At 44.4% G+C, this 25577-nt stretch overlaps 1 protein-coding gene across 1 annotated transcript in view; it reads right to left on the bottom strand.

The window, feature by feature from the left end:
* SAMD3 (sterile alpha motif domain containing 3) overlaps nucleotides 1-25577 on the bottom strand; it is a 101820-nt gene that overhangs the window by 41124 nt on the left and 35119 nt on the right. The window contains exons 5-6 of the mRNA XM_030556296.1: nucleotides 7875-8060; nucleotides 7402-7486 (exon numbers count right to left, since the gene is read on the bottom strand). Coding sequence (XP_030412156.1) covers nucleotides 7402-7486; nucleotides 7875-8060 — 271 coding nt within the window. The remainder of the gene's footprint in view (nucleotides 1-7401; nucleotides 7487-7874; nucleotides 8061-25577) is intronic.

A 25577-nucleotide genomic window follows, 5' to 3' on the forward strand; every position in this document is an offset into this window, starting at 1 on the left:
GGCCATGTACTTCCTCTCGACTCCTTTCGCTGTCGGAGGGATGGAGGCCGGGGACTGCCAGATGGTATTGGCGTTGGCCTGGATGGTCCGTATGAAGGGCAGGGCGACCCTGGTGGGAGCATCAGAAGAGAGGATGGTTACAATTGGATCCTCTATCTCCGAGACCTCCTCTGCCTGCAGACTCAGATTTTGAGCCAATCGCCTGAGGAGGTCTTGGTGCGCCCTGAGATCCAGCGGGGGGGGACTGTTGGAGGAGGTACCCGCCACCGCCTCATCCGGGGAGGAGGAAGATGAGACCCCAGGCACGAGAGTGTCTAACTGAGGGTCTTCCTCAGCCCTCGCCTCTGCCTCCGGAGCCGCAGCGGAGTCCTGCTGCTTGGACCCTTCCTCCCCTTCCGGGGAGGGAGGGGGGCGAGACAACGAGGCTTCAGGGGCCCTACGCTCCGCAGTCGCCGGTCTAGCAGGGAGCTGCTGGGGGCCCTGGGCTTGATGGTATGCCCAGGGTGTCCAGAATCCCCACTGTTGTGGGCCTTGGTCCTGCAGCGGCGGATCACCGAACAGCGCCGCCTGCCTGTCGGTGCCCAGCGCATACCCGCTGTCCGTCTGGGAAGATACGGACGGCTGTCTCGAGGGCCATGGTGGGGCCGACCCTGGATGGTAAGGGTCTGCGCGGGCCGGCACGGAGGATCGTCTCGGTGCCGGGTACCGGTGCCGGGAGTCATATCGGTGCCGGGATCGGGATCGGGACCGGGATCTGTCACGGTGCCGGGATCCTGATCGGTACCGGGCGCCGCTTCAGTGCCGGGACCTGCCACCAGCTCGGTGCCGGGAGGTCGACCGGGACCTGCCACCAGCTCGGTGCCGGGAGGTCGACCGAGACCGGGACCTGCCACCAGCTCGGTGCCGGGAGGTCGACCGGTGCGGCGAGTAGCGTCGGGACCTGCTCCTGGAATCGCGGTGCCAGTGTCGACGACTGGAGCCTGACCGCGACCGTCTCGATGCCGACCGGTGCCGCGAGTGCGACCGGTACCGCTGAGGGGAGCGGTGACGGGACTGCGAGCGGCGTCGGGATCTGGAGCGCCCAAGACGTCGGGACCTGGATCGTGAACGACTGTCTCTGGGCGGTGCCGATATCATGGGCTTGCCTCTGGACACGACCCGCACCGGAGGTACCGGGGGTGGCAGCCGAGTGGGCTCAGTCAGGGCAATAAGGTCCCGAGCCGAGGCGAAGGTCTCCGGTGTGGACGGGACCACTATCTCAACCCCAGATCTCATGGGGGAGCTCGGCAGTACCGGACTCAACGGACCCGCCGGGCCCGGAGTCAACGGTGCTGACGGTGCCGGCGGCGCCACGGCCGATGTCGAGGCCGGGCGCTCTAGCCGGGTCTGCTTGGCCGGAGTATCAGACTTCGACGGCCTTGGCTCTGACTCCAGTGCCGGAGAGGGTCGGTGCCGAGGAGTCTTCTCGGTGCCGGAGCGATCCGGTGCCGGTGCCGATACCACGGCCTGCGAAGCCGTCGGGTCAAGTGCCGCCTCCATTAGGAGAGTTCGGAGCCTTTGATCCCTCTCCTTCTTTGTCCTCGGCTTAAAAGCCTTACAGATGCGGCACTTGTCGGATCTGTGCGATTCCCCGAGGCACTTCAGGCACGCTTCGTGGGGATCGCTGGTAGGCATGGGCTTCTTGCAGGCCGCACACTGCTTGAAGCCCGGCGAAACAGGCATGAGCCTGGCGCCGGGTGCCGGGAAGGGCTAAGCCCCCGGCAAGAACTACTTAACAACTATTTAACTTAACTATCTACTTAACAAACTAATTAACAACTATAATGGAACTAGAGTTGAACGATAGATAAACGATAGAGAACTAGGAGAGCTAGGGACGTGGAGGACAGCTATGCCGCGCTCCACAGTTCCAACGACCGACACGGCGGTAAGAAGGAACTGAGGAGCGGGCGGGCCGGCAGGGATATATATTGGGCGCCATGGCAGCGCCACTCCAGGGGGCGACCTGCCGGCCCACTGGAGTTGCTAGGGTAAAAAGTTTCCGACGAACGTGCACGCACGGCGCGCACACCTAACTGGAATGGATGTGAGCAATCACTCGAAGAAGAATAAAGAGGATCCTGGGAAGGGCACTCATTTTGATTGAACTCCCTCCCTCTCTATCCTTATTCCTCCCTTTTAATTTTACTAAAATCAACATGTTCAGATCCTCCTTGTGGAGAGCTGGTAACAAACCCAGAATCTCCTTACAAAGATTACAGCTCCTATCAAGACAGAGGTTTTAGATTTCCCAATTTTCAACTTTACCATCAGGCAATAATTAGCCAAGCAAGATAGCAAGTCATTCTCTCGAGCTGTAGAGCCCTGTATTGGATCCAGCTGGAAACAGCACTGGTGGCTCCTTTAACCCTTTCCAGCGTGCTGCATCCTGATCATTACCTATTCCTTAAAGAACAATTACCAACCATGGTGACAGCCAGAGACACCCCCGTTCTACGTACCAAAGCCTCTATCTGGGGTAACTCAAAACTCTGTATAGCAGACAACCCCATCATCTGGACAGATTCAATTAGGAAAGGGATTTTGAGCATCAGTCAATTTATTGAAAATTACACCTTCCTCTCTTTTACAATATTAAAAGAAAGATTCAATCTAGAGACTAAGAAGAAGCGGCCATACATCCAACTTAAATATGCCAGCTACCATCTGTTTGGCCCAGATGCCTGTGCTCCCCCAATCCACCTGGGAACTGCTTTCTTTTCTCCAAATATTACCGATTTCCAAGACCTATGTATATGCAAGTATATGCACGCTTGGCCAGCAAATTTGAATTAAACATAGATTTCCTAAAGAAGAAATTCTCTGCTAACCAATGGAAACAAATTTTAGCCAGTTTGCCAATCTGTTCTTTGGACCTCCATTTAAAGATTAATCCCACAGAAAACCATATGCAGGCTGCATTGGACCCTTGTTGGTGCTATGATTCAGCAGCTGCTAACTTAATCCATATGCTCTGGGAATGCTCCTATATCTGTATGTTTTGGGCAGAACTTAATTGCAGAGTTTATTTTTGCCTATCAAAAAAAAATGGGTTACAAGCTAACCATGTCATTTTAAATGTTAATTGAAAGCTGAATAAACCTGAAAAACTTTGGCTCAGTAGAGCACTAATTACTGCTGAAAGACTAGTATTAGAAAAATGGAAATCCAAAAAATGACCAACTATTGAAGATGGAACACAGACATCGTAAGCCTGGCCATCATGGAATATAATAAAAATACCCAAGAAAAATTATTTCCTGTAAGTATCTGAATTATCCTATTAAATGCAGCCCTCCTCTTTTCTACCCACTTCTTTCAAGTAAGAGGAAGGACTATTGGAGGGAGCGTGTGGGGGTGGAAAGGGGAGCGGAGACCTTAAATAAGATTCAAGCATTGATTTCCTCTCTCATCCCCAAGCCAGTCCTATGTGGTAAAACTTGTGTTCCATTCCAAAAGTAGCTCAAAGCTCTTCACTAATGGATTACAGGGCTATAGCTTTGCATTTAGTAGCTTTAAGCCACTCTTTTCTTTAAACTGAGGTTTTTATCTTAATTTTTACCCACTTCCCACTCTAAATAGAGAGCAAGACAACTTTCTTATCTGTTTAAAACAGATATCTCAAATGTTGACTGGCATTACGAATAATTTTTAAATGACCAGTAGTAGACAGGCATCTTTCTGGTTACCTCTTTACCATAAAAAGAAATGGCAAGATTTGTGTAGGATTCTATTTTCATGTTCTCCTGCTAATACTGGAGACACTCTTGACCTTTGCAAGATCTTGCTCTGTCAGTTTGAGTTTCCTAACATCTAAATTACCTTTTTCTCCATAAAAAAAGGAAAGTATTAATTGCATTTAAGTTACACTTTTTAATATTTTACACCAAAACAAGTGTTAATATTTGAAAATTAGAGCTAGTAAAAAAAATTTTGCATGAAAACTTTCCTGATGGGAAAATGTTGTTTCACTGGAATCGATCTACTTCAATTTTTAAGATTTTTCCAAAAGTTTTTTTAATTTTCCGTTTCCAAAATGTCAAGTAATTTCCATCAAAAATACTGACAGTTTTTATTCCAACATTTCAGATTCAAAACTCTTCTGAATTTTTTGAGAATTTTCAATATTTTGACTTCTTGTTCCGATTCAGAATGGAAAGAAATTTTGAAATGTTGACATTTCCCATGAGATGTAAATTCCATTTCCAGACCAGTACAGAGGATCCCCTGTGGCTACACTCTCACGGTATCACCCCTGGGCAATAGCATCTCACACACACTTGGAGAAATGAGGTCAAGGAGCTCCTTCTCTTCCCAGAGCAGGGGGACTGACATGGGATCTCTACAGTATTTTCTCTAGCATCTGGGTTTTCATCTGCATGGGTAGGCCAGGCCTTTTCCTGCCACAAAGAGAGTTCTCCACTAGGATGATATTGGTGGGAAGATCCCAGAGCAGTAGGTATTGGAGTTACCCCATTGAGATGAATGGGGCAGCTCACTATTTTCAAAACTATTGCATTAAGCTATCAGCAACATCTGCCCGAATTTGAAGCTTCAGTTACACATGGGTCATGTTTTCAAATTTATCTCGATAACCAGGTGGGGTAGAAATTATTTATTTTTTTAATGTACTATTTGATAAATTGCATGACTTCAGGAGCTGGGGCCCATAGCTGCGACCTAGCAATGTATTATGGGAGGAAAATAACACAATTAACATTGCAGAGGAATTTGGCACTTCGTTTGCAAAACAGAAAAAAAATACCTCCTACAGAATCTGAGTCCATTGTGCCAGGAAACACACACAGCACTGGTTATAGGAGAACAAAATCAAATTCCTGTAACTTTTAGGCAGTTTTCTGTAAAGACTGAATAAACTTTTTTCCTGTAACTCAATTGAGAAGTCTAGATAAATGAAGTCAGTGTCTTTGACAGATTAGTTTACAAAGGTTTTTACTCTTCTGGGTAACATTTTATCTGTCAGCTTTAGCACTTGTGCTATTATTCCCTGAGGCCTACTGCTCGGGTTCTCTGTTTGGTGAACCCTTTCCATCCACCTCCCTTACTCAGCCCCATAACAACATGACCAACTGTCAATACAAACCTGCTGCCTACTTGTATGCATTTTAGCAGCCCCAATTTCAAACATTGATACATTTAGCTTTATTTTCATAATCTGTCTCTTAGCCAGGACACATCATTTTACAAACATTTTTACACTTACGTTTTGTTGGCAGAGTCATCCAGTACTGAAATTCCCACTTCACCTTCGAGGTGTTTTCTTTATGTTTAGCACAGCCTCTTTCAACGCCTTTTCAGAGATTGTAGGTAATCCCTAATTATCCAAGTTTCTGATGATCTCAGAAACTTGGACTCTGATATGGGGAATATACTCAAACAGGAGTATATTGCCCATATTCAAAACTGATGGAGAAACAAGTTTCACTCATTTGAAAATCCAATTATCTGATCGTTTCAGATGTCTCATAAGATATTTGAATCATCAGTGTTAGCACTGCTGGTGATTCCAGCAACTCCTTTATTTCCTTACATTTGTCCAAAACATTGTTATAACAGGTGATGTGAGAAGCTTTATGTTTCCAGTCTTCTGAGCCCGATTCCACCAAGAAGGAATCAGGCAACAGTACTTTCTCTTTAGGTATTATGAATCCAGCGTTGTAAATTCTTATGATTTTATTATGATTCTCGCAATAACTAGTTTGTTTTTTTAAAGCCCTATCTGCCGGAGTCATGGGTATACTGAAGAATCTCAGCTTTCATTTAAAAAATAGCAAACTTCTAGCCCTCATGGTTGCATTAAAATGTGACCATAGGCTCATAAAACAAAATGCAAACAAAAAAAACCTTTTTTCCTTTTTAAATATCAACTGGGTGGGAAAGGGGGGGGCCTCACTCAAACTTCTAACATATGAGATTAGCAAGATTGTGACTCTTTAGGCTGAACCTTTTCCTTGCATGCTTTTGTTGTTTCTTCCAGCTATGTTTCCCAGCAACGGAATGAAATGTTAAATATAAAACAGACACATTACCAAAACAGAAGCCTCTGCCCCACTCAGCTGCTTGCTCAATCTGCATTATGCTACTCCCCAAAGTTTTTGCTAGCAGTCTGCTAATGCAATGTCCCCAGCCAATGCAGAAAGGGATGAATGATCTGACAAACAACAGTTTTATAAAATGATTTATAGCACAGTTTAGCCACGTCTACATTTGTTAGGGAAAGCTGCTTTCACAGCCACATTCAAACACTATTTTTCCTAAAATGAAGTTCTGTAAATGGGACCTTAGAAACACTCACAAATGGAATCTAGTCAGTCTTTACAAACGGGGTCATGCCATACCAATGACCCAGGCATGAAACTCCTATTGGGGGTTCTCAACAGGAATTTTAAGCAAAAATAAGGGTAGAATATAGCTCATTTATGCTCTACCTCGCCTTTCCTTCCCAGGATGGGGAGTTTGCTTACTTCAGTGTGATGCTTCCCTTTCACAATGCCCAGGCTGAAAGGAGAATTAGGATATTCATCACATTTTTCCTTAGATTGCATTTTCTGCAATAACTCTGTGGAGGACATGTATGTGTCTCTGTAACCCCCCTCCCCCACCATCGACAGTCTTACTAGGTGCTGTATCACATGGCAAGGCAATGATGTGAAGTCAATAGGCCTGAACATTATCTTTTCAGATTGCAGATCTGTTTTCTGGACCCTGAAAATGAAAAATTACATCCAACCTAACAGTGTCTCCTCCTTCCACTCTGCTTCCTGCTGTAACCACATGAGAGCCCTAGCAGTGGTCTACTGAGCTATTTTCTCCAAATGTACCTCCTCCTGCCATATTTAAAAATATATGAACACAATAATTACTTGATAGAGATAGGTAATAGTAAACAAGTTCACAAATGACCATCACAATGCATTGCAGTAGTACCAAATATATTTATAATGTAATGTTTATATCTCCCCCATACAAATACAATTTTCCACTGGCCTGGCATAGTTGTATCATCACCATGATTTTTTAAACAAGCACATTACAGAGAAAGTCAATGCAAGCAACAGCTAGGTAACTTTTCATTAGTGCTTATGCATCTATGATCTGACAGTGGCTTTGATAAACTGCATGTAATTTAATTAATCCTATGCAGTAGTGCTTAAAATTAAGTATATTATTTGGGATACATATAACTTAAAACAGAAGTGCAGCACTATGCAAAATAAAAACACAAAACAAACTGATATTAATTCTCTCTGAATTAGTCTCCCTCTAAACAACTAGATTAAAAGTTTCATATTTGATAGAGATTTAAGATAAACTGAGAACTGCACCAATTATGATACTTACAAAGCCATTCCCATCCTCATCAAGGAATGGATATGCCTGAAGCAATGCATTGACGACAACATTATACTGCTGACTGTTTGGATACCTGTTCAAACCAGATAAAAAGAAAATATAGGAATAGGTGGCATTTAAGACACTTTTTGTCAATTTGAAGTCCGGTGGGGTTTTTTTTCAAGAGGATATCAAGTTACACTGATACAGTGTTTCCAAAATATTTTACATTAAATCACATATTAAAGGAAGAAGAAATTATCCTAAAAGTAATGCATGGAAAGAGCCTTTAGAGCTTGATCCAAAGTCCATCATTAAAACCAAGAGTGTTTTTTCCACTGACTTCAGTGGGTTTTAAATCAATGACTTTAACCATTTAAGTTTACAGATTGCAGAGACTGGTTCATCATCATATGGGAATTTCATTATGCAATCAGTTGCACCCCCCAAAAAAGAGTGAATCCAAAAACTACTGTACTTACAGTGATCCTTCCAGGTATTTTGTCATGTCTGCCTGTAAAAATTCAATAATCCTTATTCTCATGCTGTGGTCAGGACATTTCCTTTCTGCTAATATGCACTGGACATCATAAGGAAACTCTGGCAAAACATATGAGTTTGTCCACTGTACTGTTTCACATCGTGCAAAAATATATTTCATATTTTTTCTGTAAAAGAAAGGGTTAAAGATATCAAAGATTATCAGATGCTCATGTAGTTCTTTTTATCCCTGTGGGAAACTAAGCAACGGAAAAAAATAAGCCAAATGTTTTTGTAGTTTTCCTGCAAAGTTATGGCTGTACTGATTAAAAACGACTGGTGTTTTAGGCTTGATCAGAGATGCCTATTATTTTTTTGCTTTCTCTTAGTTTCTACTTAAGAATAAAGTTACATGCAAAACATGTAATAAAATCAACCAATTCAGATGTTAAAACAGTTAAATGTTTTATACACAGTGCCTCAGATCAGGAGCTAGGAGAAGGCAACTAAACTTTTTCACCAACTGAACATGCACAGAATAGCTTTTGGCACAAAACAACAGATATGGATGATAATATTAGCTATTTTAGCAATTAATATTTGGCTCCAATCAGAATGAATGAATAAGCCACTGTTTTAGAAAAGAAAAAATATGTAAAGATACACGAGCCTAGACCCTGAAAAGACTTTCACATGTTTAATTTCAAATATGCCAGAAGTCCCATGAGTTCAGTGGGTCACTTCATATGCATGTCTCTGCAGATTCAGAATCCAAACATATTTACATAAGAACGGCCATACTGGGTCAGACCAATGGTCCATCTAGCCCAGTATCCTGTCTTTGGACTGTGGCCAATGACAGATGTTCAAAGGGACTGAATTGCCATGGCAATCAAGCGATCCATCCCATCATTCAGTCCCAGTTTCTGGCAATCAAGGGGTCAGGGACACCTGGACCTTATGATTGTGAACCTGCCCATTCTGGCTAACAGCCATTGATGGACCTATCCTTCATGAACGTATCTAATTCTTTTTTTAATCCAGTTATATTCTGCCCTTCACAACATCCTCTGGCAATGAGTTCCATAGGTTGATTGTGTGCTGTGTGAAGTACTTCCTTTTTGTTTGTTATAAATCTGCTGCCTATTTATTTCATTGGGTGGCCTCTAGGTTCTTGTGTTATGTAAAAGGGTAAATAACACTTCCCTATTCACTTTCTCCACACCATTCATGATTTAATATACCTCTTTCATATGCCCTTAGTCATCTCTTTTCAAAGCTGAATAGTCCCAGTCTTTTTAACCTCTCTTCGTATGGAAGCTGCTCCATCCCCCTAATCATTGTTGTTGCCCTTCTCTATACCTTTTCCAATTCTAACGTTGCTGGGTTTTTTGAGATGGGACAACCAGAACTGCACACAGTATTCAGGCTGTAGGTGTACCATGTATTTATATAGTGCATTAATATATATATATATATATATATATATAAAACTGTCTTATCATCTGTCCTTTTCCTAACAGTTCCAAATATTGTTAGCTTTTTTGGCTGCTGCTGCACACTGAGCAGATATTTTCAGAGAACTATCCACGATGACTCCAATAGATCACTTTCTCCAGTGACAACAGCTAATGTACAACCAATCCCTTTATATGCAAAATGTTTTCCAATATGGATTACTTTGCATTTATCAAATTGAATTTCATCGGCCATTTTGCTGCCCAGTCACTGAGTTTTGTGAGATCCCTTTTAAACTCTTCACAATCTGCTTTGGATTTAACTATCTTGAGTAATTTTGTATCATCTAAAAACTTTGTCACCTGTTTGCCCCTTTTTCCAGATCATTTAAGAGTACAGTATGTTGAACAGTACTGGTACCAGTACAGACCCCTGTGGGACACCACTATTTACCGCTCTTCATTCTGAAAACTGACCATTTATTCCTACTCTATATTTCCTATCTTTTAACCAGTAACTGATCCATGAGAGGACCTTTCCTCTTATCCCAAGACTACTTACTTTCTTTAAGAGTTTGGTGAGGGACCTCAAAGACTTTCTGAGAGTGCAAGTACACTATACCATTGGATCACCCTTGTCCACAAGTTTGTTGATCCCCTCCAAAGAATTCTAATAGATTGGTGAGGCATGATTTCCCTTTACAAAAGCTCTGTTAATTCTTCCCAACCTGGAAAGGGAGTATTACGAAAAATGGAAAGTAACTTAAAAGGAGACTGCCTTGGTTAATTCAAAGACATTTTGTGCTAAATTCACAATAATCTAGCAATTGATTGATTATAATCAGTTAAGGAAGGTGGGAGGGAAATAGAGTAGACTGAGGTTTGGCACATAATACAGAAATTTTCACTTCTAAGGCCACGTCTACACTACAAACTTTGGCTGCCACAAGTTATATCAGCATAAACTACAATTAGCATCTTGTTCGTGCGCATGCATATTTGGCTCCTTGCACCAGTACCACACATACTCAACAGGGGTGCTTGTCTCAACTTGCCACCATCCAGCACGTTGTCTTTTGGGAAATTTTGACAATGCGTGGTAGGGGAGAAACAAGTTGTTCAGAGATGACTGGGAGCAAGGGTTCTACTTCCCAGGATGCAACATTCTCCATCCCATAATGTCATCTACATTCCTAATTTTTGCACCCTTTCCAAAAATCCCATGAAACCACAGGGTCTTCCTCACTGTCCGCATCTTGGACAAAAGCATGGAGCCTCAGCTCTATTGTCATGAACGTTGCAAGCACAGGGCACATGATCCTCTGGTATTTGCAGCGCTGCAAGAAGAACCGTATCGGTGGAGAATATGATGATTTCATGGAGAGCAGATTGCTGCGGAACATAGAGAAAACCAATTCAAGGCTGTTGGTGCACTTCATAGAGCAGTTGCGGATGGTGAAACACCACATCTGAGACCAAGAAACAGGTGGGATCATATGATAATGCAGGGTTGCAATGACGAGCAGTGGCTGCAGAACTTTTGTATACGAAAGGCCATATTCCTGGATCTGTGAGCCAAGCTCGCCCCAGCCCTCCGTCACATGGACAACAGAATGAGAGCTCCACTGACAGTGGACAAATGAGTGGCGATCGCGCTGTGGAAACTTGCAAAGCCAGATTGCTACAGGTCAGTGGAGAATCGTTTTGGAGTTGGAAAATCCACTGTGGAAGCTGTTGTCATGCAAGTATGCAGGGTCACTAATCTTCTCCTGCTACACAGAACTGTGACTCTCAGAAATGTGCAGGACATAGCAGATGGATTTGCAGCAATGGGGCTCCCAAACTGTAGTAGAGTGATAGCAAGTGCATCCCTGGAACCAGCCCACCTTGCCACAGAGTACGTCAACAGAAAGGCTACTTCTCTATGGTTATGTAAGTGTTGGTTAATCAAGGGACGCTTCACTCACATCAGTGTTGGCTGCTCAGGGAAGTGCATGATGCTCACATCTTTAAGAACACAGGACTATTCAGAAAGCTGAAAGCAGGGACTTTTCTTTGCCAACTGGCAGATTACCATTGGTGAAGTTGAAATGACAATGGTGATGCTGGGGGACCCAGTCTACCCCTTGCTCCCCTGACTCATGAAGCTGTACACTGGCCACCTCAACAGCACCAAGGGAAGATTCAACCACCAGCTCAGCAGTTGCAGAATGACAGTTGAATGTGCTTTTGGTAGATTGAAGGGATGTTGGTTTGTTTACTCACAAGACTGGATCTCTGTGAGAAAAACATCCCAAGGTTTATAGCTGCCTGCTGTGTCCAGGGCCAGCTTTAGGCCGATTTCCCTGAATCGGGCCCCGCACCTAAGAGGGTCCCACGCCCTGAAGAAGAGCACCTTAAGCGCCTTTTTAATTTTTTTACTCACCTGGCGGTGGTCCAGATCTTCGGCAGCACGTCGGCAGCTGGTTCTTCACTTGCTCTGGGTCTTTGTCAGCATTTTGGCGGCAGGTCCTTCAGTGCCACGGAAGACCTGGAGCGAGTGAAGGACCCGATGCCGACGTGCTGCCGAAGACCTGGACCGCCGCCGGGTATTTGAATTGGGGCCCGCACTTACCAAAGCTGCCCCAGCTGTGTCATGCATAATACTGTGAGGCAAAGGGGGAGGGGGGAAGTTTCCGATGGGGTGAAAGGCGGAGGTGGAGCAGCTGTCTGCTGAGTTTGAACAGCTAGACACAAGGGTTTTTAGAAGAGTTCAACAAAGAGCTGTGCATCTCAGGGAGATCTTGAAAGAGCACTTTAAGAGCAAGCCACAGTAATGTGTGGTGGTGTACTATGCTCTATCCAGCCCTACAGTTCTGGGGCCTGTTAGGAACTATCTGTTTACTGTTGCGAATATAACACGGTCAACGAACCTATTAATTTTGTGGTGCTTGCTGTACATTTATAATTATTACATTTGTCACTGATCCAATGAGTTGTGTCATAGTGTACAAACAATTAGCACCAGTTTCTTTCACTACCACTGGGCATTCTGCAGCATATGTTGGGAATTAATAGATCCATTATTTGCCAAAAAAATATTTTATTGAGTACCAAAGCCAGTACAAAAACAAATGATCTGTGCAATTTAAAAGCAAATACATTAAAAAAATAATTAATGAAAAAGAACATTCATGTCCATCTTGGCTACACATACAGGAAGGCTACACATACATACATTGAATGCTTCCGCCGGCGTGCACAGGCAGAAATCCTGGAACAACAACATCGCTTGCCTCACAACCTAAGTCGTGCAGAACGCAATGCCATCCACAGCCTCAGAAACCACCCTGACATTATCATCAAAGAGGCTGATAAAGGAGGTGCCGTTGTCATCATGAACAGGTCTGACTATCAAAAGGAGGCAGCCAGACAACTCTCCAATACCAAATTCTACAGGCCACTTCCCTCAGATCCCACTGAGGAATACACTAAGAAACTACAGCATCTACTCAGGACACTCCCTACACTAACACCAGAAGAAATCAACATACCCCTAGAGCCCCGACCAGGGTTATTCTATCTACTACCCAAGATCCACAAACCCGGAAATCCTGGACGCCCCATCATCTCGGGCATTGGCACTCTCACTGAAGGACTATCTGGATATATGGACTCTCTACTCAGACCCTATGCCACCAGCACTCCCAGCTATCTCCGCGACACCACTGATTTCCTGAGGAAACTACAATGCATTGGTCACCTCCCAGAAAACACCATCCTAGCCACCATGGATGTAGAGGCTCTCTACACAAACATCCCACACACAGATGGAATACAAGCTGTCAGGAACACTATCCCTGATGATGCCACAGCACAACTGGCTGCTGAGCTCTGTGCCTTTATACTTACACACAACTATTTCAAATTTGATGACAATATATATCTCCAGATCAGTGGCACTGCTATGGGCACCCGCATGGCCCCACAATATGCCAATATCTTCATGGCCGACCTGGAACAACGCTTCCTCAGCTCTCGTCCACTCACACCCCTTCTCTATCTACGCTACATTGATGACATCTTCATCATCTGGACCCATGGGAAGGAGACTCTGGAAAAATTCCACCATGATTTCAACAGCTTCCACCCCACCATCAACCTCAGCCTGGACCAATCTACACGGGAGGTCCACTTTCTTGACACCACGGTGCAAATCAGTGATGGTCACATTAACACCACTCTATATCGAAAACCCACCGACCGCTATGCCTACCTTCATGCCTCCAGCTTCCATCCCGGGCACATCACACGATCCATTGTCTACAGCCAAGCATTGAGGTACAACCGCATCTGCTCTAACCCCTCAGACAGAGACCAACACCTACAAAATCTCCACCAAGCATTCTCAAAACTACAATACCCGCACGAGGAAATAAGGAAACAGATCAACAGAGCCAGACGTGTACCCAGAAGCCTCCTACTGAAAGACAAACCCAAGAGAGAAACCAACAGGACTCCACTGGCCATCACATACAGCCCCCAGCTAAAACCCCTCCAACGCATCATCAAGGATCTACAACCCATCCTGGACAATGATCCCACACTTTCACAGGCCTTGGGTGGCAGGCCAATCCTTGCCCACAGACAACCTGCCAACCTGAAACATATTCTCACCAGTAACTGCACACCACACCATAATAACTCTTGCTCAGGAACCAATCCATGCAACAAACCTCGATGCCAACTCTGCCCACATATCTACACCAGCGACACCATCACAGGACCTAACCAGATCAGCCACACCATCACTGGTTCATTCACCTGCACATCCACCAATGTAATATACGCCATCATATGCCAGCAATGCCCCTCTGCTATGTACATCGGCCAAACTGGACAGTCTCTACGGAAAAGGATAAATGGACACAAATCAGACATTAGGAATGGCAATATACAAAAACCTGTAGGAGAGCACTTCAACCTCCCTGGCCACACTATAGCAGACCTTAAGGTGGCCATCCTGCAGCAAAAAAACTTCAGGACCAGACTTCAAAGAGAAACTGCTGAGCTTCAGTTCATCTGCAAATTTGACACCATCAGCTCAGGATTGAACAAAGACTGTGAATGGCTTGCCAATTACAGAACCAGTTTCTCCTCTCTTGGTTTTCACACCTCAACTGCTAGAACAGGGCCTCATCCTCCCTGATTGAACTGACCTCGTTATCTCTAGCTTGCTTGCTAGCACACATATATATACCTGCCCCTGGATATTTCCATTACATGCATCTGAGGAAGTGGGTATTCACCCACGAAAGCTCATGCTCCAAAACGTCTGTTAGTCTATAAGGTGCCACAGGATTCTTTGCTGCTTATACAGGAACTGTGGCTTTCACAGGTCAGGGTATGTCGTAGTCTTTAACATCCCACGGTGTAAAGTGGTGAGGAGTAGGGGTGATGCCACATAGAAAGTAAAGGGTGTGTTGAAAGGTGCTAAAATGAAGTTCTCTGCAGACTGCAAAGGGAGGCGAGCTTGCAACTGTTGAACCTGTAGATCCTCAAGCATCTGCGGCACCTGTGTTTGCTGCTGGAGAAGCCCCATTATGTCCTGGTGCAACTCCCTCTCCTTTTCCTGCTGCAACTTTCTCCTGTTTGCTCTTTCCTTCTCCGCACCCTCTGCCCATGGCCTGATCCAGCACAGGATTGCAGGATCTCATAGATGTCATCCTGAGTCCTCTTCTTTCTACTCCTTAACTAGCTCTGGCATTCCAGGTTTATGGTGGGGGAACAAAGGCCACAATGGCAGCAGTTACAGACAAAACACAGAGGTGCCATTGTCAATATAGTCACAATGGAAAAGCGAAAGCTAAGATTCAGAACTCCCTTCCCTCACTCCTGTAAAGTTTTAAACAAGATGTACTTATTGACACTTCTGCTTGGAGTGCTTGTGCACGGTGCCACTCATGCATCCACAATGGTGAGTATGGCCCACCAAAGGTAAGGGAAATGAGGAGGGAATTGCTCAGTAGCATGAAACTATGACTACAGGGCAATGGCAATGAATACTGGCCCCATTTTCCACATGTGGTGGTGATGATTTTAGCTGGTATTTCATTTCTGAGGGTAACAAAGGCTCAGAGAGCACAGATGCTGCTGGTGTCCTGAATCTGCCCGGCCCATATGTTGCTATCATGTTTACTGCAATGTCCCTGCTGATGTTATCACTGATGGGCATGAGAAAGCATCTTACCACCGAGGAAGAACTAAGGCTGCCATCCCTAGAAACCTTCAGGAGAGGATTCCAGAGTACCTCCATGAAAAATTCATCGAGATCTCTCAGAAGGATTCAAGGGACATCCCTGGGTACATAAACAAACTGTTTCACATGGTCCCGGGCCCCTCCCTCCCCATCCCCCACCCTGCCTAACTCTACAGGGGGATGAAGAGCAGATAACAGCTCTGCCTCTCTTTGTTGTTCCTCTGCCTCTTCTAGTATGAGTAAAATAATGCAAAGTTGACCTACTAAGTTGGAAGCGATATCAGTACATTATTGTAATGGGTAATACATTTTTACACTTACCTGAGATTCCTCACACATGCTCGGTTGCCAAGACTGACTGAACTGCAGTGGAATCTCCAACAGTCCAGGTTCACGGCATCGTGTGAACCCCCAGTTACATGACCCCCATCCTCCTCCTCCTCTTCGCTGTTCACACCAGGAGTCTGTGACTTACAGGCTCTTCTGAGATATCCAAAGTGGCATACAGGGCAGTGGTGGAGTCTCCATCAAGGCATGCGGCTCTCCATAAAAGCAGCGGGCATGCGGCTCAGCACCAGACTGACTGTTGGCCTAGAGGGCAGTATGTCTGCTGCAGTTACTTTACTTTTACACGGAACTGCTGCTGGTCCCTGTCATACCCCTTCTCCTGTATCCCCATGAAATCTGTTCATAGATGTCCACATTTCTACAGCTGGTCTGTGGCTGTGCCTACACAACCTCTTCTCCCTACAGGCTCAGGAGATCCTGTAAGTCCTATCTGCTTCAGGCTGGGGTATATGGAGCGTGTAACCCTCCTGGTCAGCTGGGAAGCTGCACACAATGAGGGAGAGCTGCTAGGTGTGCTCGCCAAGCTGGACAAGCAGGAAAAGGCATTTCAAAAAATCACAGGGTTTTAGAGTGGGGTGGGAAGGCAGGCTGGCTGGCTTCCCGTCTCAGTGACTCCTGGCCAATGCAGTTCACAATTGTAACCAAAGCAGACAGTGTTGGGCATTGCAGAACAGCTGCTGGAGGACTGTTCAGGTTAACATAGGTAACGCAGTGTCAGTTGACCATGGCTCAACACCGCTCAGGGAGGTGGTGTAACTGCATTGCCATATTGGGCCATTTACACTGGTGGCAGACAAATTTAAGCATAGACACATGAACAACTAGGTCAACGCAAGGCAGCTTATGTTGATCTTACCTTGTAGTGTAGACCAGGCCTAAGGCCCTCACTACCCTGGGCTGTAAACAGGAATTATAAGCCATGTGTAAATAGTTTCAGCTAAAATAGCTTCTAAGGCTACGTCTACACTTAAAATGCTACAGCAGCACAGTCGCAGAGCTGCAGATGTGCTGCTGTAGCGGTTTAGTGTAATCTCTTACTATAGCAGCAGGTGACCCCCTCTGATCCCTGTAGGTAATCTACCTTCCCAAGAGGAAGTAGCTAGGTAAATGGAAGAATTCTACACCAGAGGCCTGGTTAATTCAACTACGTCACTCAGGAGTGTGAACTTTTCACACCCCTGAGAGAGACGTGGGTATGGCAATGTAACTTTTCAGTGTAGACCGACCCTAACATAGGCCTGATTTACACTAAAAAGGTCAACCCAGCTATGTCGCTAAAGGGTGTGAAAAATTCATACCTTGCCCCAGCAGTCTCTAAACAATGTCTGAAAAATCCTCATGCTTCTGGAGCAATAAGGAGGAAATACTTGATTATGTTAAGATGAAGTCACCACAAAAAACTCACAGTTGGGTGATTATGTTAAAAAGGTGAAGTAGATCTAAATTAAACAATAGAGTTAGCTGGAGAGAGATGCAACTAACAGCTTATCTACTTACAGAAGTTTTCACACACAAAGGGCTTGTCTTCACTACCAGAGTAAGCAGACCTAAGTTACGCTACTCAGCTACATAGCTTAGGTTGACTTACCCCGGTGTCTTCACTGCGCTGCATTGATGGAGACACTCTCCCATCGACTTACCTTAATCTTCTCGGGGAGCTGGAGTACTGGGATCGATGGGAGAGCACTCTGCCATCAATTTTGCAGGTCTCCACTAGACCCGCTGAATTGACACCTGCTGCAGCGCTGATCTCCACATAGTGAAGACCAGCCCAAAGTTGTGCCCGTGTAACATCAAACTTTATTTAAACCAGTGCAACTTGTGTGTTTCGTCTAGGCCTCACACAAGGAGAAGACTATTACAAATAGAAGTTTAACACCAAGGGCAATATAGTGCCCCCCAAAGTCTCTCTCATATCTGCAAGATCTTGGGACACCGACAGGTTAACACATCTGAGAATGGATTTGTAAGTCTCACCTTACTTCAGAAAAAGGCATCCCATTGGTATAATAAAGCCTATTAATTAGTTTGTAATGATGCAGTTTCTGAAGATACCCATTTTATTTCACGTTCTCTCTGCTATGCTTGAAAGTCATGTGAAACAAATGCTACAACTGTAATTCTCTTTGGCTGCATAGTATTCTCAGGGTGCTCTCACACAGTACATTTCTTGGGAACATAATACCATAAAGTAAGGTCATTATGGACTGAGCGGTTCTGTCTCCACTAACTGAACAAAAAGGTATGTGTTTGAATTACAGTCCCAATGCCATGGGGAACATTTTGTCTCACTGAAAGAAAAGCTACGGCATTTGCACCCCTGTGGTGTCACCTTGGTTATCCAAGGGTAGTTTTAGGCTGGATCATATGGTTGAGCACATAATTAACACCGCTGACAAGCCTCCGACAGCAAAATATATGGTGTACTTCGCACAAAGGCATGTTCCTGAGTTAGCTGAAACTGATCATTTAAAAAACAAACAAACAACCTTGGCATCAGTGCAGACAGGTCAATCAAGACATCTGTGCAATGTGCAGCAGAAGCCAAGAAACAGGATAAAGTATTATACACATTGGTAATAATAATCCTTAAAGCCTCTGGGAATCTGACTAAAGAAGAACAGTTTCCAATATCTATTTTGTTTGTTTACATAATTTAAATAGGATTTTGCTGGCTGAAAGCCAACTAGCTGTGCACATAACTAAGCTATGTAACATAGGTTCCTCTCAGTGTTGTTTCTGGTCTTCCTTGCTTCATTCCCTTCATGGGTTTGTTACACCCCTTTTCTTAATTTAAATTCCTTAATTTTTCTCAATTTCCCCTGATTTGGGAATGAACCCCAAATGCACACCTCCCTGCAGCACATAGAGCCCCACTGTGGGCCTCCAATTAGAGCTCGCTGAGCTTGGTCAGACAGAGCTCATTGCAGGAACAGGGCCTTTGATAGTAAACTCCTCAGGGCAAGACGTGTCTATATGTTTGTATAGCATCTAACAAAGCCCCCTCTCCTCTTTCCCAATAGTGACAGAACCTCGGGCACGGCCACAATACAAACAACATTATTTCTGGTAACATTTATTTTAAAATGAGTCAACTGTCCCAAAGGGTTGAACATCAGAAAACTTCAGCACTACACTCAACACATTCTCAACATACTAATTAGGATGGAATAATAGTCATGAAGATTAGGATGGAGACTCCAGCTTGGTGGTAATGGTTGGGCGGGGGGGGGGGCATGTTAGCATTTCAAGAGGGTAGGAGAAAAAGATTCTGGCCCACTTGCTGCTGGATGAGCCTTATCTACATCTTATTTATTTATTGCTATATTTTGCCTGATGTTTTCTCAACTTAACTTCACTGGCCCATTGTAGCTCTTCTTGAATGCAGAAACAGGAAGAGCTGATGTCAGTCACAGCATGAGACGCAGGGCAAGTCTATGCTAGAGCACTACATCGGTGGGCAGCTGCATCGCTGTAGCACACCTGGTGAAGACGTGCTGTGCTGACAGGAGAGCACTCTCCTGTTGACATAATTACCCCACCTCAGCAAGAAGCAGAAGTTATGTCGGCAGGAGAGCATATCCCACTGACATAGCACTGGTGTGGACAGCACAAAACTTGCATCACTTGGAGGGCTTTTTCACACCTCTGAGCGATGGACGTTATATCGACTTAGGCTGTAGCGTAGATCTGCCCTCAGAAAACCTCTCACTTACTGTTGGGAGAGGGAACTATAGCAGAGATACAAATATTAACTTTCAGTTAACTTTTGTGGGACTGTCGTCACATTTTACAACCATCAGCTAAAAAAACAAGTCATCAAAATACAGGCAAAATTAATCAGATGATGCCCATGCTTTAAAGCCAGTTTCTAACATGGCTGATCCTTAACACAGCCAGTTTTGCTTTGGCTGCAGTCAGGATTGCATTTTGTTTGTTACATTCTCGGGAGATGCTCCTTCTGTGTTTGGAGCTGGTTTGAGTGCAGCAGCAGCAGAAGGCTCAGGAGAAAAGAATTTTTCCTCAAGAGTAAGACTGGCTGAACTGCCAACTAATCAGGCCATTTTATAGAAGAAAGAGAGCGCATATATCTGTGCATGCATGAGAGAGAGAGAGAGAGAGAAATCTAGTATATTGGAACAAAAGTACTTTTACAAATATATTTTGGGTTTCTGTAAATCTCATTATTTACAGTACTCTCTGTGGAATTACTACCTTACATAGTTAATGTTTCCTCTAGGCCAGAAGTCCCCAAAATCTGTAGGGTATAGAGGAATGTTTGGGGGTGGTATTGCTAGCATCTGGGCCAGCCCCCATGAGGGGTGAGGAGGGAGCACCACCCAGTTCTGCTCCTGGCCCCTCGGCTCTGCTCTCGCCCCCTCCCCCAGTTCTGGCCTCAGCCTTGGCCTCTTACCCCTATCCGCGTCCCTCCTCCCAGAGCCGTGGCCCTGCTCCTGACCCTGGGAGGGGGAGGCGCAGACAGGGGTTAAGTGTGGGGCGCAAGCTAAAAAGTTTGGGGACCACTGCTCTAAGCTGTTTGGAGGATTCCATTTATTTTTGTTAGAAAAAAGGGAGTTAGGTGGCTTAAACTATCTGAATTAGAGCAATAAGGGCCCATATAAACATCGGATTGATAACTCTAATACTATCTGCTCCAAGCATTCAAAAATCATGAGTCAATCCCCCCAAAAATCATGGAGGTATTTTTTGTCTGTTTGTTTGAAATTCCCATGATTTTTAAGACAACAACTTGGGTGCGGGGTGGTATTTGTCTTCTGGTTTTTGACCATCTAGAAGTCACATTTGCAAGAGCTAGAAGCTTTCAGATAAAGTGGGGAGTGAAGGGAGAAGTAGAAATTCTCATATAGACAACTGACTCCAATAAGCTGAGGCTTTCAGAGGGGGAAAAAAACCACCAAAACCAGGAAGAGTTGGAAATGCTGTAAACAATCATGCAAAAGGTGAGGCTGCAAATCTACCTAACTGGAAAAGTAATTAGATTACCACATGTATTAGAAATAATTCTGGTGGCCAGTGGTACCAATGGCAAGGAATTAGAAGTCTATTCAGGTAAATTCCTAATGCATAGAAAGATCTGACGAACAGTCCAGCAGAAAATTTACAGGAACAATGTTTCAGATTAACAGTTTTCCCCTTGTTTTTCCAGCATGCATATAAATAGTGTTAGTCTCTTTGAGGATAGTCTATCAACATACAGATAATGAGGAATTAAAGAGCAAGACCTATGTTTGACAAACACCTTCAACCAAAAGCACACTTTCAAAACTACCCTCAATAGGACTAGCTTTTAGCTGTTCACTTACCACATAGGAGGTAAAATTGTTGATCTGAAAAATTCCTCACACTTCTAGAGTCATTCAATTAGTGTGTCAGGCAGGATTTGAAATGTGATGTGGTATCCTGTTAGAGAGCACAAATCTGTCCCACTGCCGAATATTTCACAGAAAGTCCATTATGCAACACATCACAAAAAAGCTATGGAACACCTTTTTATTTATATATAAAGATTGATTCTCATACGAGAATCAATCTTTTATCAGGATGCCACTCCTGAAGGAAAACAGTTGGAATTTCATGAGCCGTGGATCTGGTTTGTCTATCATTTGGCATGCATGCCTTCAGAAATTGCATGTAGAACATATGCCAATAAAAATGTGGGCTCTTGCACAGCAATCTCAGGTAACAATAACAGCTGCTGTCTCAACAACAGCACCATCTCATACTGCCTTGAGCTGTGCAGGAGCTAATACTCGGATAGAAAAGCAGGTAAGAAACAAGTGTTCATGGGAGCATTCTGTGTATCCTAAGTGGGCGTTCTCACAAATCAGCACTGCTACCGCTTTAACAAATTTTTACACAAGAAAACTTTAAGTCCCTGGACACTCCACACTTTTTTGCTCTTACCCGATCTCTGAAAAATAATCTAACCATAGTGACCTCTGATCTGATCAGTTGGATGCATAATGCAATTTGATGACTCTTCAATAGAGGAAGAGAAGGAGTAAAATAAATTATGTTTTTGTTACACCACGTTCACTGTTATTTTGTGTTTAAACTATCAGAGCTAGAGTGTCCCTCAATCTCTCTGTGGTAGAGAAGCATATTTTGAAGGTTGTTGTTAGTGCTTGTCTATATAGAAAAGTTATAACAGGGCAAGGTAGAATGTGAATTTAAAATGCTATATTTTGACCAGTGTAACAATAGCAGTTTAACTATATTGGCCTAAATTCCTGTGTAGAAACCCCAAAGACTATTCTCTCTTTCAGTATATTACTACTACACTAGTTCAAATGAAGCCGTTTCCACAAGTAAGGGGAAAACATATATAAGAGAAAGATCTACAGAATTTAAACACTCCAAATACATAAAAACAGGAAAAAATGAACTAGTCCTGGAAGAAGATGAACATCATAAAAACCACTAAGAACCTCCCCCATAAACACTGGCAGAACTATCAGACTAACATTATGTTGAATTGTAATATCAATAGCCAAAATAGGTTTTTCTTAAACCCCCAATCTATGTTTAAGAATTAAATAACCATCACTTCAGAAGTCAAACCCACAGCAACACCAGCTATCTCCTCTCCCTAATGCTGTTTCTACATGTAAAACACTAAAGTGACACACCTGCAGTGCTACTGTAGCATTTCAGTGTAGACACTCAGTACAGTACAGAAAAGGTCGTCACATTACTGTAATTAATCAACCTCCCTGAGAGGCAATAACTGGGTCGGCAGAAGAATTCTTCCATCAACCAAGTGCTGTCTCCCCTTGGAGCTAGGTCAGTACAGCTATGCCTCTCAGGGTGTGGATTTTTACACCCCTAACCAGAGGCGCCAACTTTCTGATTTCCAGGGGTACTTGACTCCTTCTTCCCAGGAGGCCTCGCTCATGCTGCCTCTTCCCTTCCAGGTAGTTTGGTTGATTTTTGTTAATAGAAGTGAAGTTTAATATACACGTGCCTGAGGAGGTTATGCTAGCTGCATGCCAGTTGCCAAGGTGTTGAACAGGTATGAGCACACCTACACAGCAAATGGAAATGTGATTATAACATGAGTAGGCATACCTATGCTTGCTTTAATTTGGCTAGTGCAAGTAACTACAGAAGTTGTGATGTGGCAGCATGGACTTCAGTACAGGCTGGCTGACCCAGTACAAACTCATCCGGGACTCTGAGTACATACTTGAGTTACTACCCTGTGCTGAAGCCTGCATTGCTGTGTGTGCACTATTATTGTTACCTGCACCGGCTAGATTAAAGCTAGCATGGATATGTCTCCCCACACTATAATCTCACCTTATTTATTGTGTAGATTTACTGCATTCTAGGAATTTTAATTAGGGACTAGAAAAGCTGGTTGGATAGTCTGGATGGCTCCTCTGCTTGAAGTGGATAAAAGGACTGAGTATTTGGCTTGACGGCTCAAGGTTCACACTCAGGGCTGAAAACCGACATCTAGCCCCAGAGCACCCACAGAAAAAAAACAGTGGGTGTTCACCACTGATCAGTGGGCCCCGATAAGCTCTTCTCCCTCACCCCAGCATCTTCCGCCCACCAATGGGCCCTGCCGATCAGCTCCTCTCCCTCACCCCAGCGCCTTCCGCCCACCAACGGGCCCCGCCGATCAGCTTCTCTGCCTCCCCCCAACGCCTTCCACCCACCAACGGGCCCTGCCGCCAGGGCCGGCCTTAGGATTTATGGTGCCCTAGGCGAGATTATTAAACTGGTACCCCTGTCTGTGCCTGATCTGCTCTTAGCAACACAAACATAAGTTTACAGTATTGGAAAACTTGCCACATTCACATTATTAAAACCAGTTTAACTTAATTAAGCACACTGTAATGCTGATGGACTAGCACTAAAGAAGCAGCACTATAGAAAAAATCCTGATATGACAGAATGATGCAAATAATATATTTTTTTTAATTTATCAAAATGTTATTGGAAATTTATATGAAGAGGTATTGAAACAAAGATTTGTTTTTAATTAAAAGCAATCTTTCTGCCTTTTTTGGCTGCAAAATCAGTAATAATGTCATCGTATGATAAAGACAAAGTCGTGTCTTGTTCAATTGCAAGAATAGCAAGACCAGTTAAGTGTTCCTGACTCATTGTAGAGCGGAGATAGTTTTTAATGAACTTTAGTTTTGAGAAACTCCGTTCTCCTGATGCTACTGTTACAGGAATTGTCAGTAGAATACGAGTGGCAATGTACACATTAGGATATATGTCAACAAGTTTGCGGGTATGAATAAACTGTACAATGTCCATCACCGATTTTGCATGTGGCAACATTGATGACAGTGTACTCAATTCTTCGTACAGTTCAAGCCCATTTAAATCAAAACTATCACCGTGCTTCAGGAGGCTCTCTAGGTTCTTGCACTTTGTCATTAGTTGCTCTTGTTTTCCTATTTCATTGAATTTAGTTATGTCATACAAAAATCAAAACTGCTCATGGTGCACTTGCAAGGTATTAAACCTTTCATCAACAGCAGGTACTGCTTTATCCATCACAACATTAAAAAATTCAACCTCAAATTTCTTTTCTGGATCGTCTGTGGGCATGACCTGCTGTACAGATTGATTCTTCACAAAGAAGTGTCCCTGGCCTTTTTAACTCATATTAACTACGTATTTACTTTATGAAAGTTGGAGAAAACATTGTGAAAATGTAAAACATTGGCTACCCAACTTCTGGGCTGGCAAAAGTTATACTGACTCACAGGGAAAAAAAAAAGCAGGAGAATCTTAGTACAACATATGGTCACTCTATACCAGGGGTCAGCAACCTTTCAGAAGTGGTGTGCCAAGTTCCCTGTAATTTAAGGTTTCTCGTGCCAGTAATACATTTTAATGTTTGTAGAAGGTTTCTCTCTATGTCTATATTATATAAATAAACTATTGTTATTATCTGAGGTCTTGGCCACCGGTCCTGCTCAGGCCACTGCCAGCTGAGTAAATGAAACCCCAAACCGGCAGCGGGCTGGTGGCTGGAACCCTAGACAAGGATCCCAGGCCCTGCTCATCCCGCTGCTGGTCTGGGGTTCTGACCACCAACTCCTGCCAGCCAGGATCCCGGCCGCCAACCCCCCCTCAGCCCGCTACCAGCCTGGGATTCTGCTCACCCAGGCAGGCAGGAGGCAGAGTGGGGCTGGCGGCTGAGCTCCTGACTGGCAAGGGGCCGGCAGCTGGAACCCCGGAGTAGCAGTAGGCTGAGTGCTGCTGGCACCCCAGACTGGCAGCAGACTGAGCCACTCAACCCCCCACCGGCCCTGCTCAGTCCGCCACCAGCCAACTCAGCCCACAGCAGCAAACCCTCAGGTCCAATCACACGCCAAGTGGCACCACCACCAGCCTTACGAACCACGGTGAAGTCAGCACAGCATCTGATCTCAGGGACGGGGCACCCATGGAGCCACAGCAGCTCATCCTGTCCTGTGCAGCTCCCCCCGGATGAGATGGATCACTGGCAGCTGCCAGCCCGGGGGAGAGGCACTCCCCAGCTAGGGTGGCCAGATCCAGATGTCCTGATTTTATAGGGCCAGTCCCAATATTTGGGGCTTTGTCTTATATAGGCACCAATTACCCCCACCTAGAGTGACCAGACAGAAAGTGTGAAAAATCAGGACAGGGAT

The sequence above is a fragment of the Gopherus evgoodei genome, chromosome 3 (genome assembly GCF_007399415.2).
Source record: "Gopherus evgoodei ecotype Sinaloan lineage chromosome 3, rGopEvg1_v1.p, whole genome shotgun sequence".
Lineage (NCBI taxonomy): Eukaryota > Metazoa > Chordata > Testudines > Testudinidae > Gopherus > Gopherus evgoodei.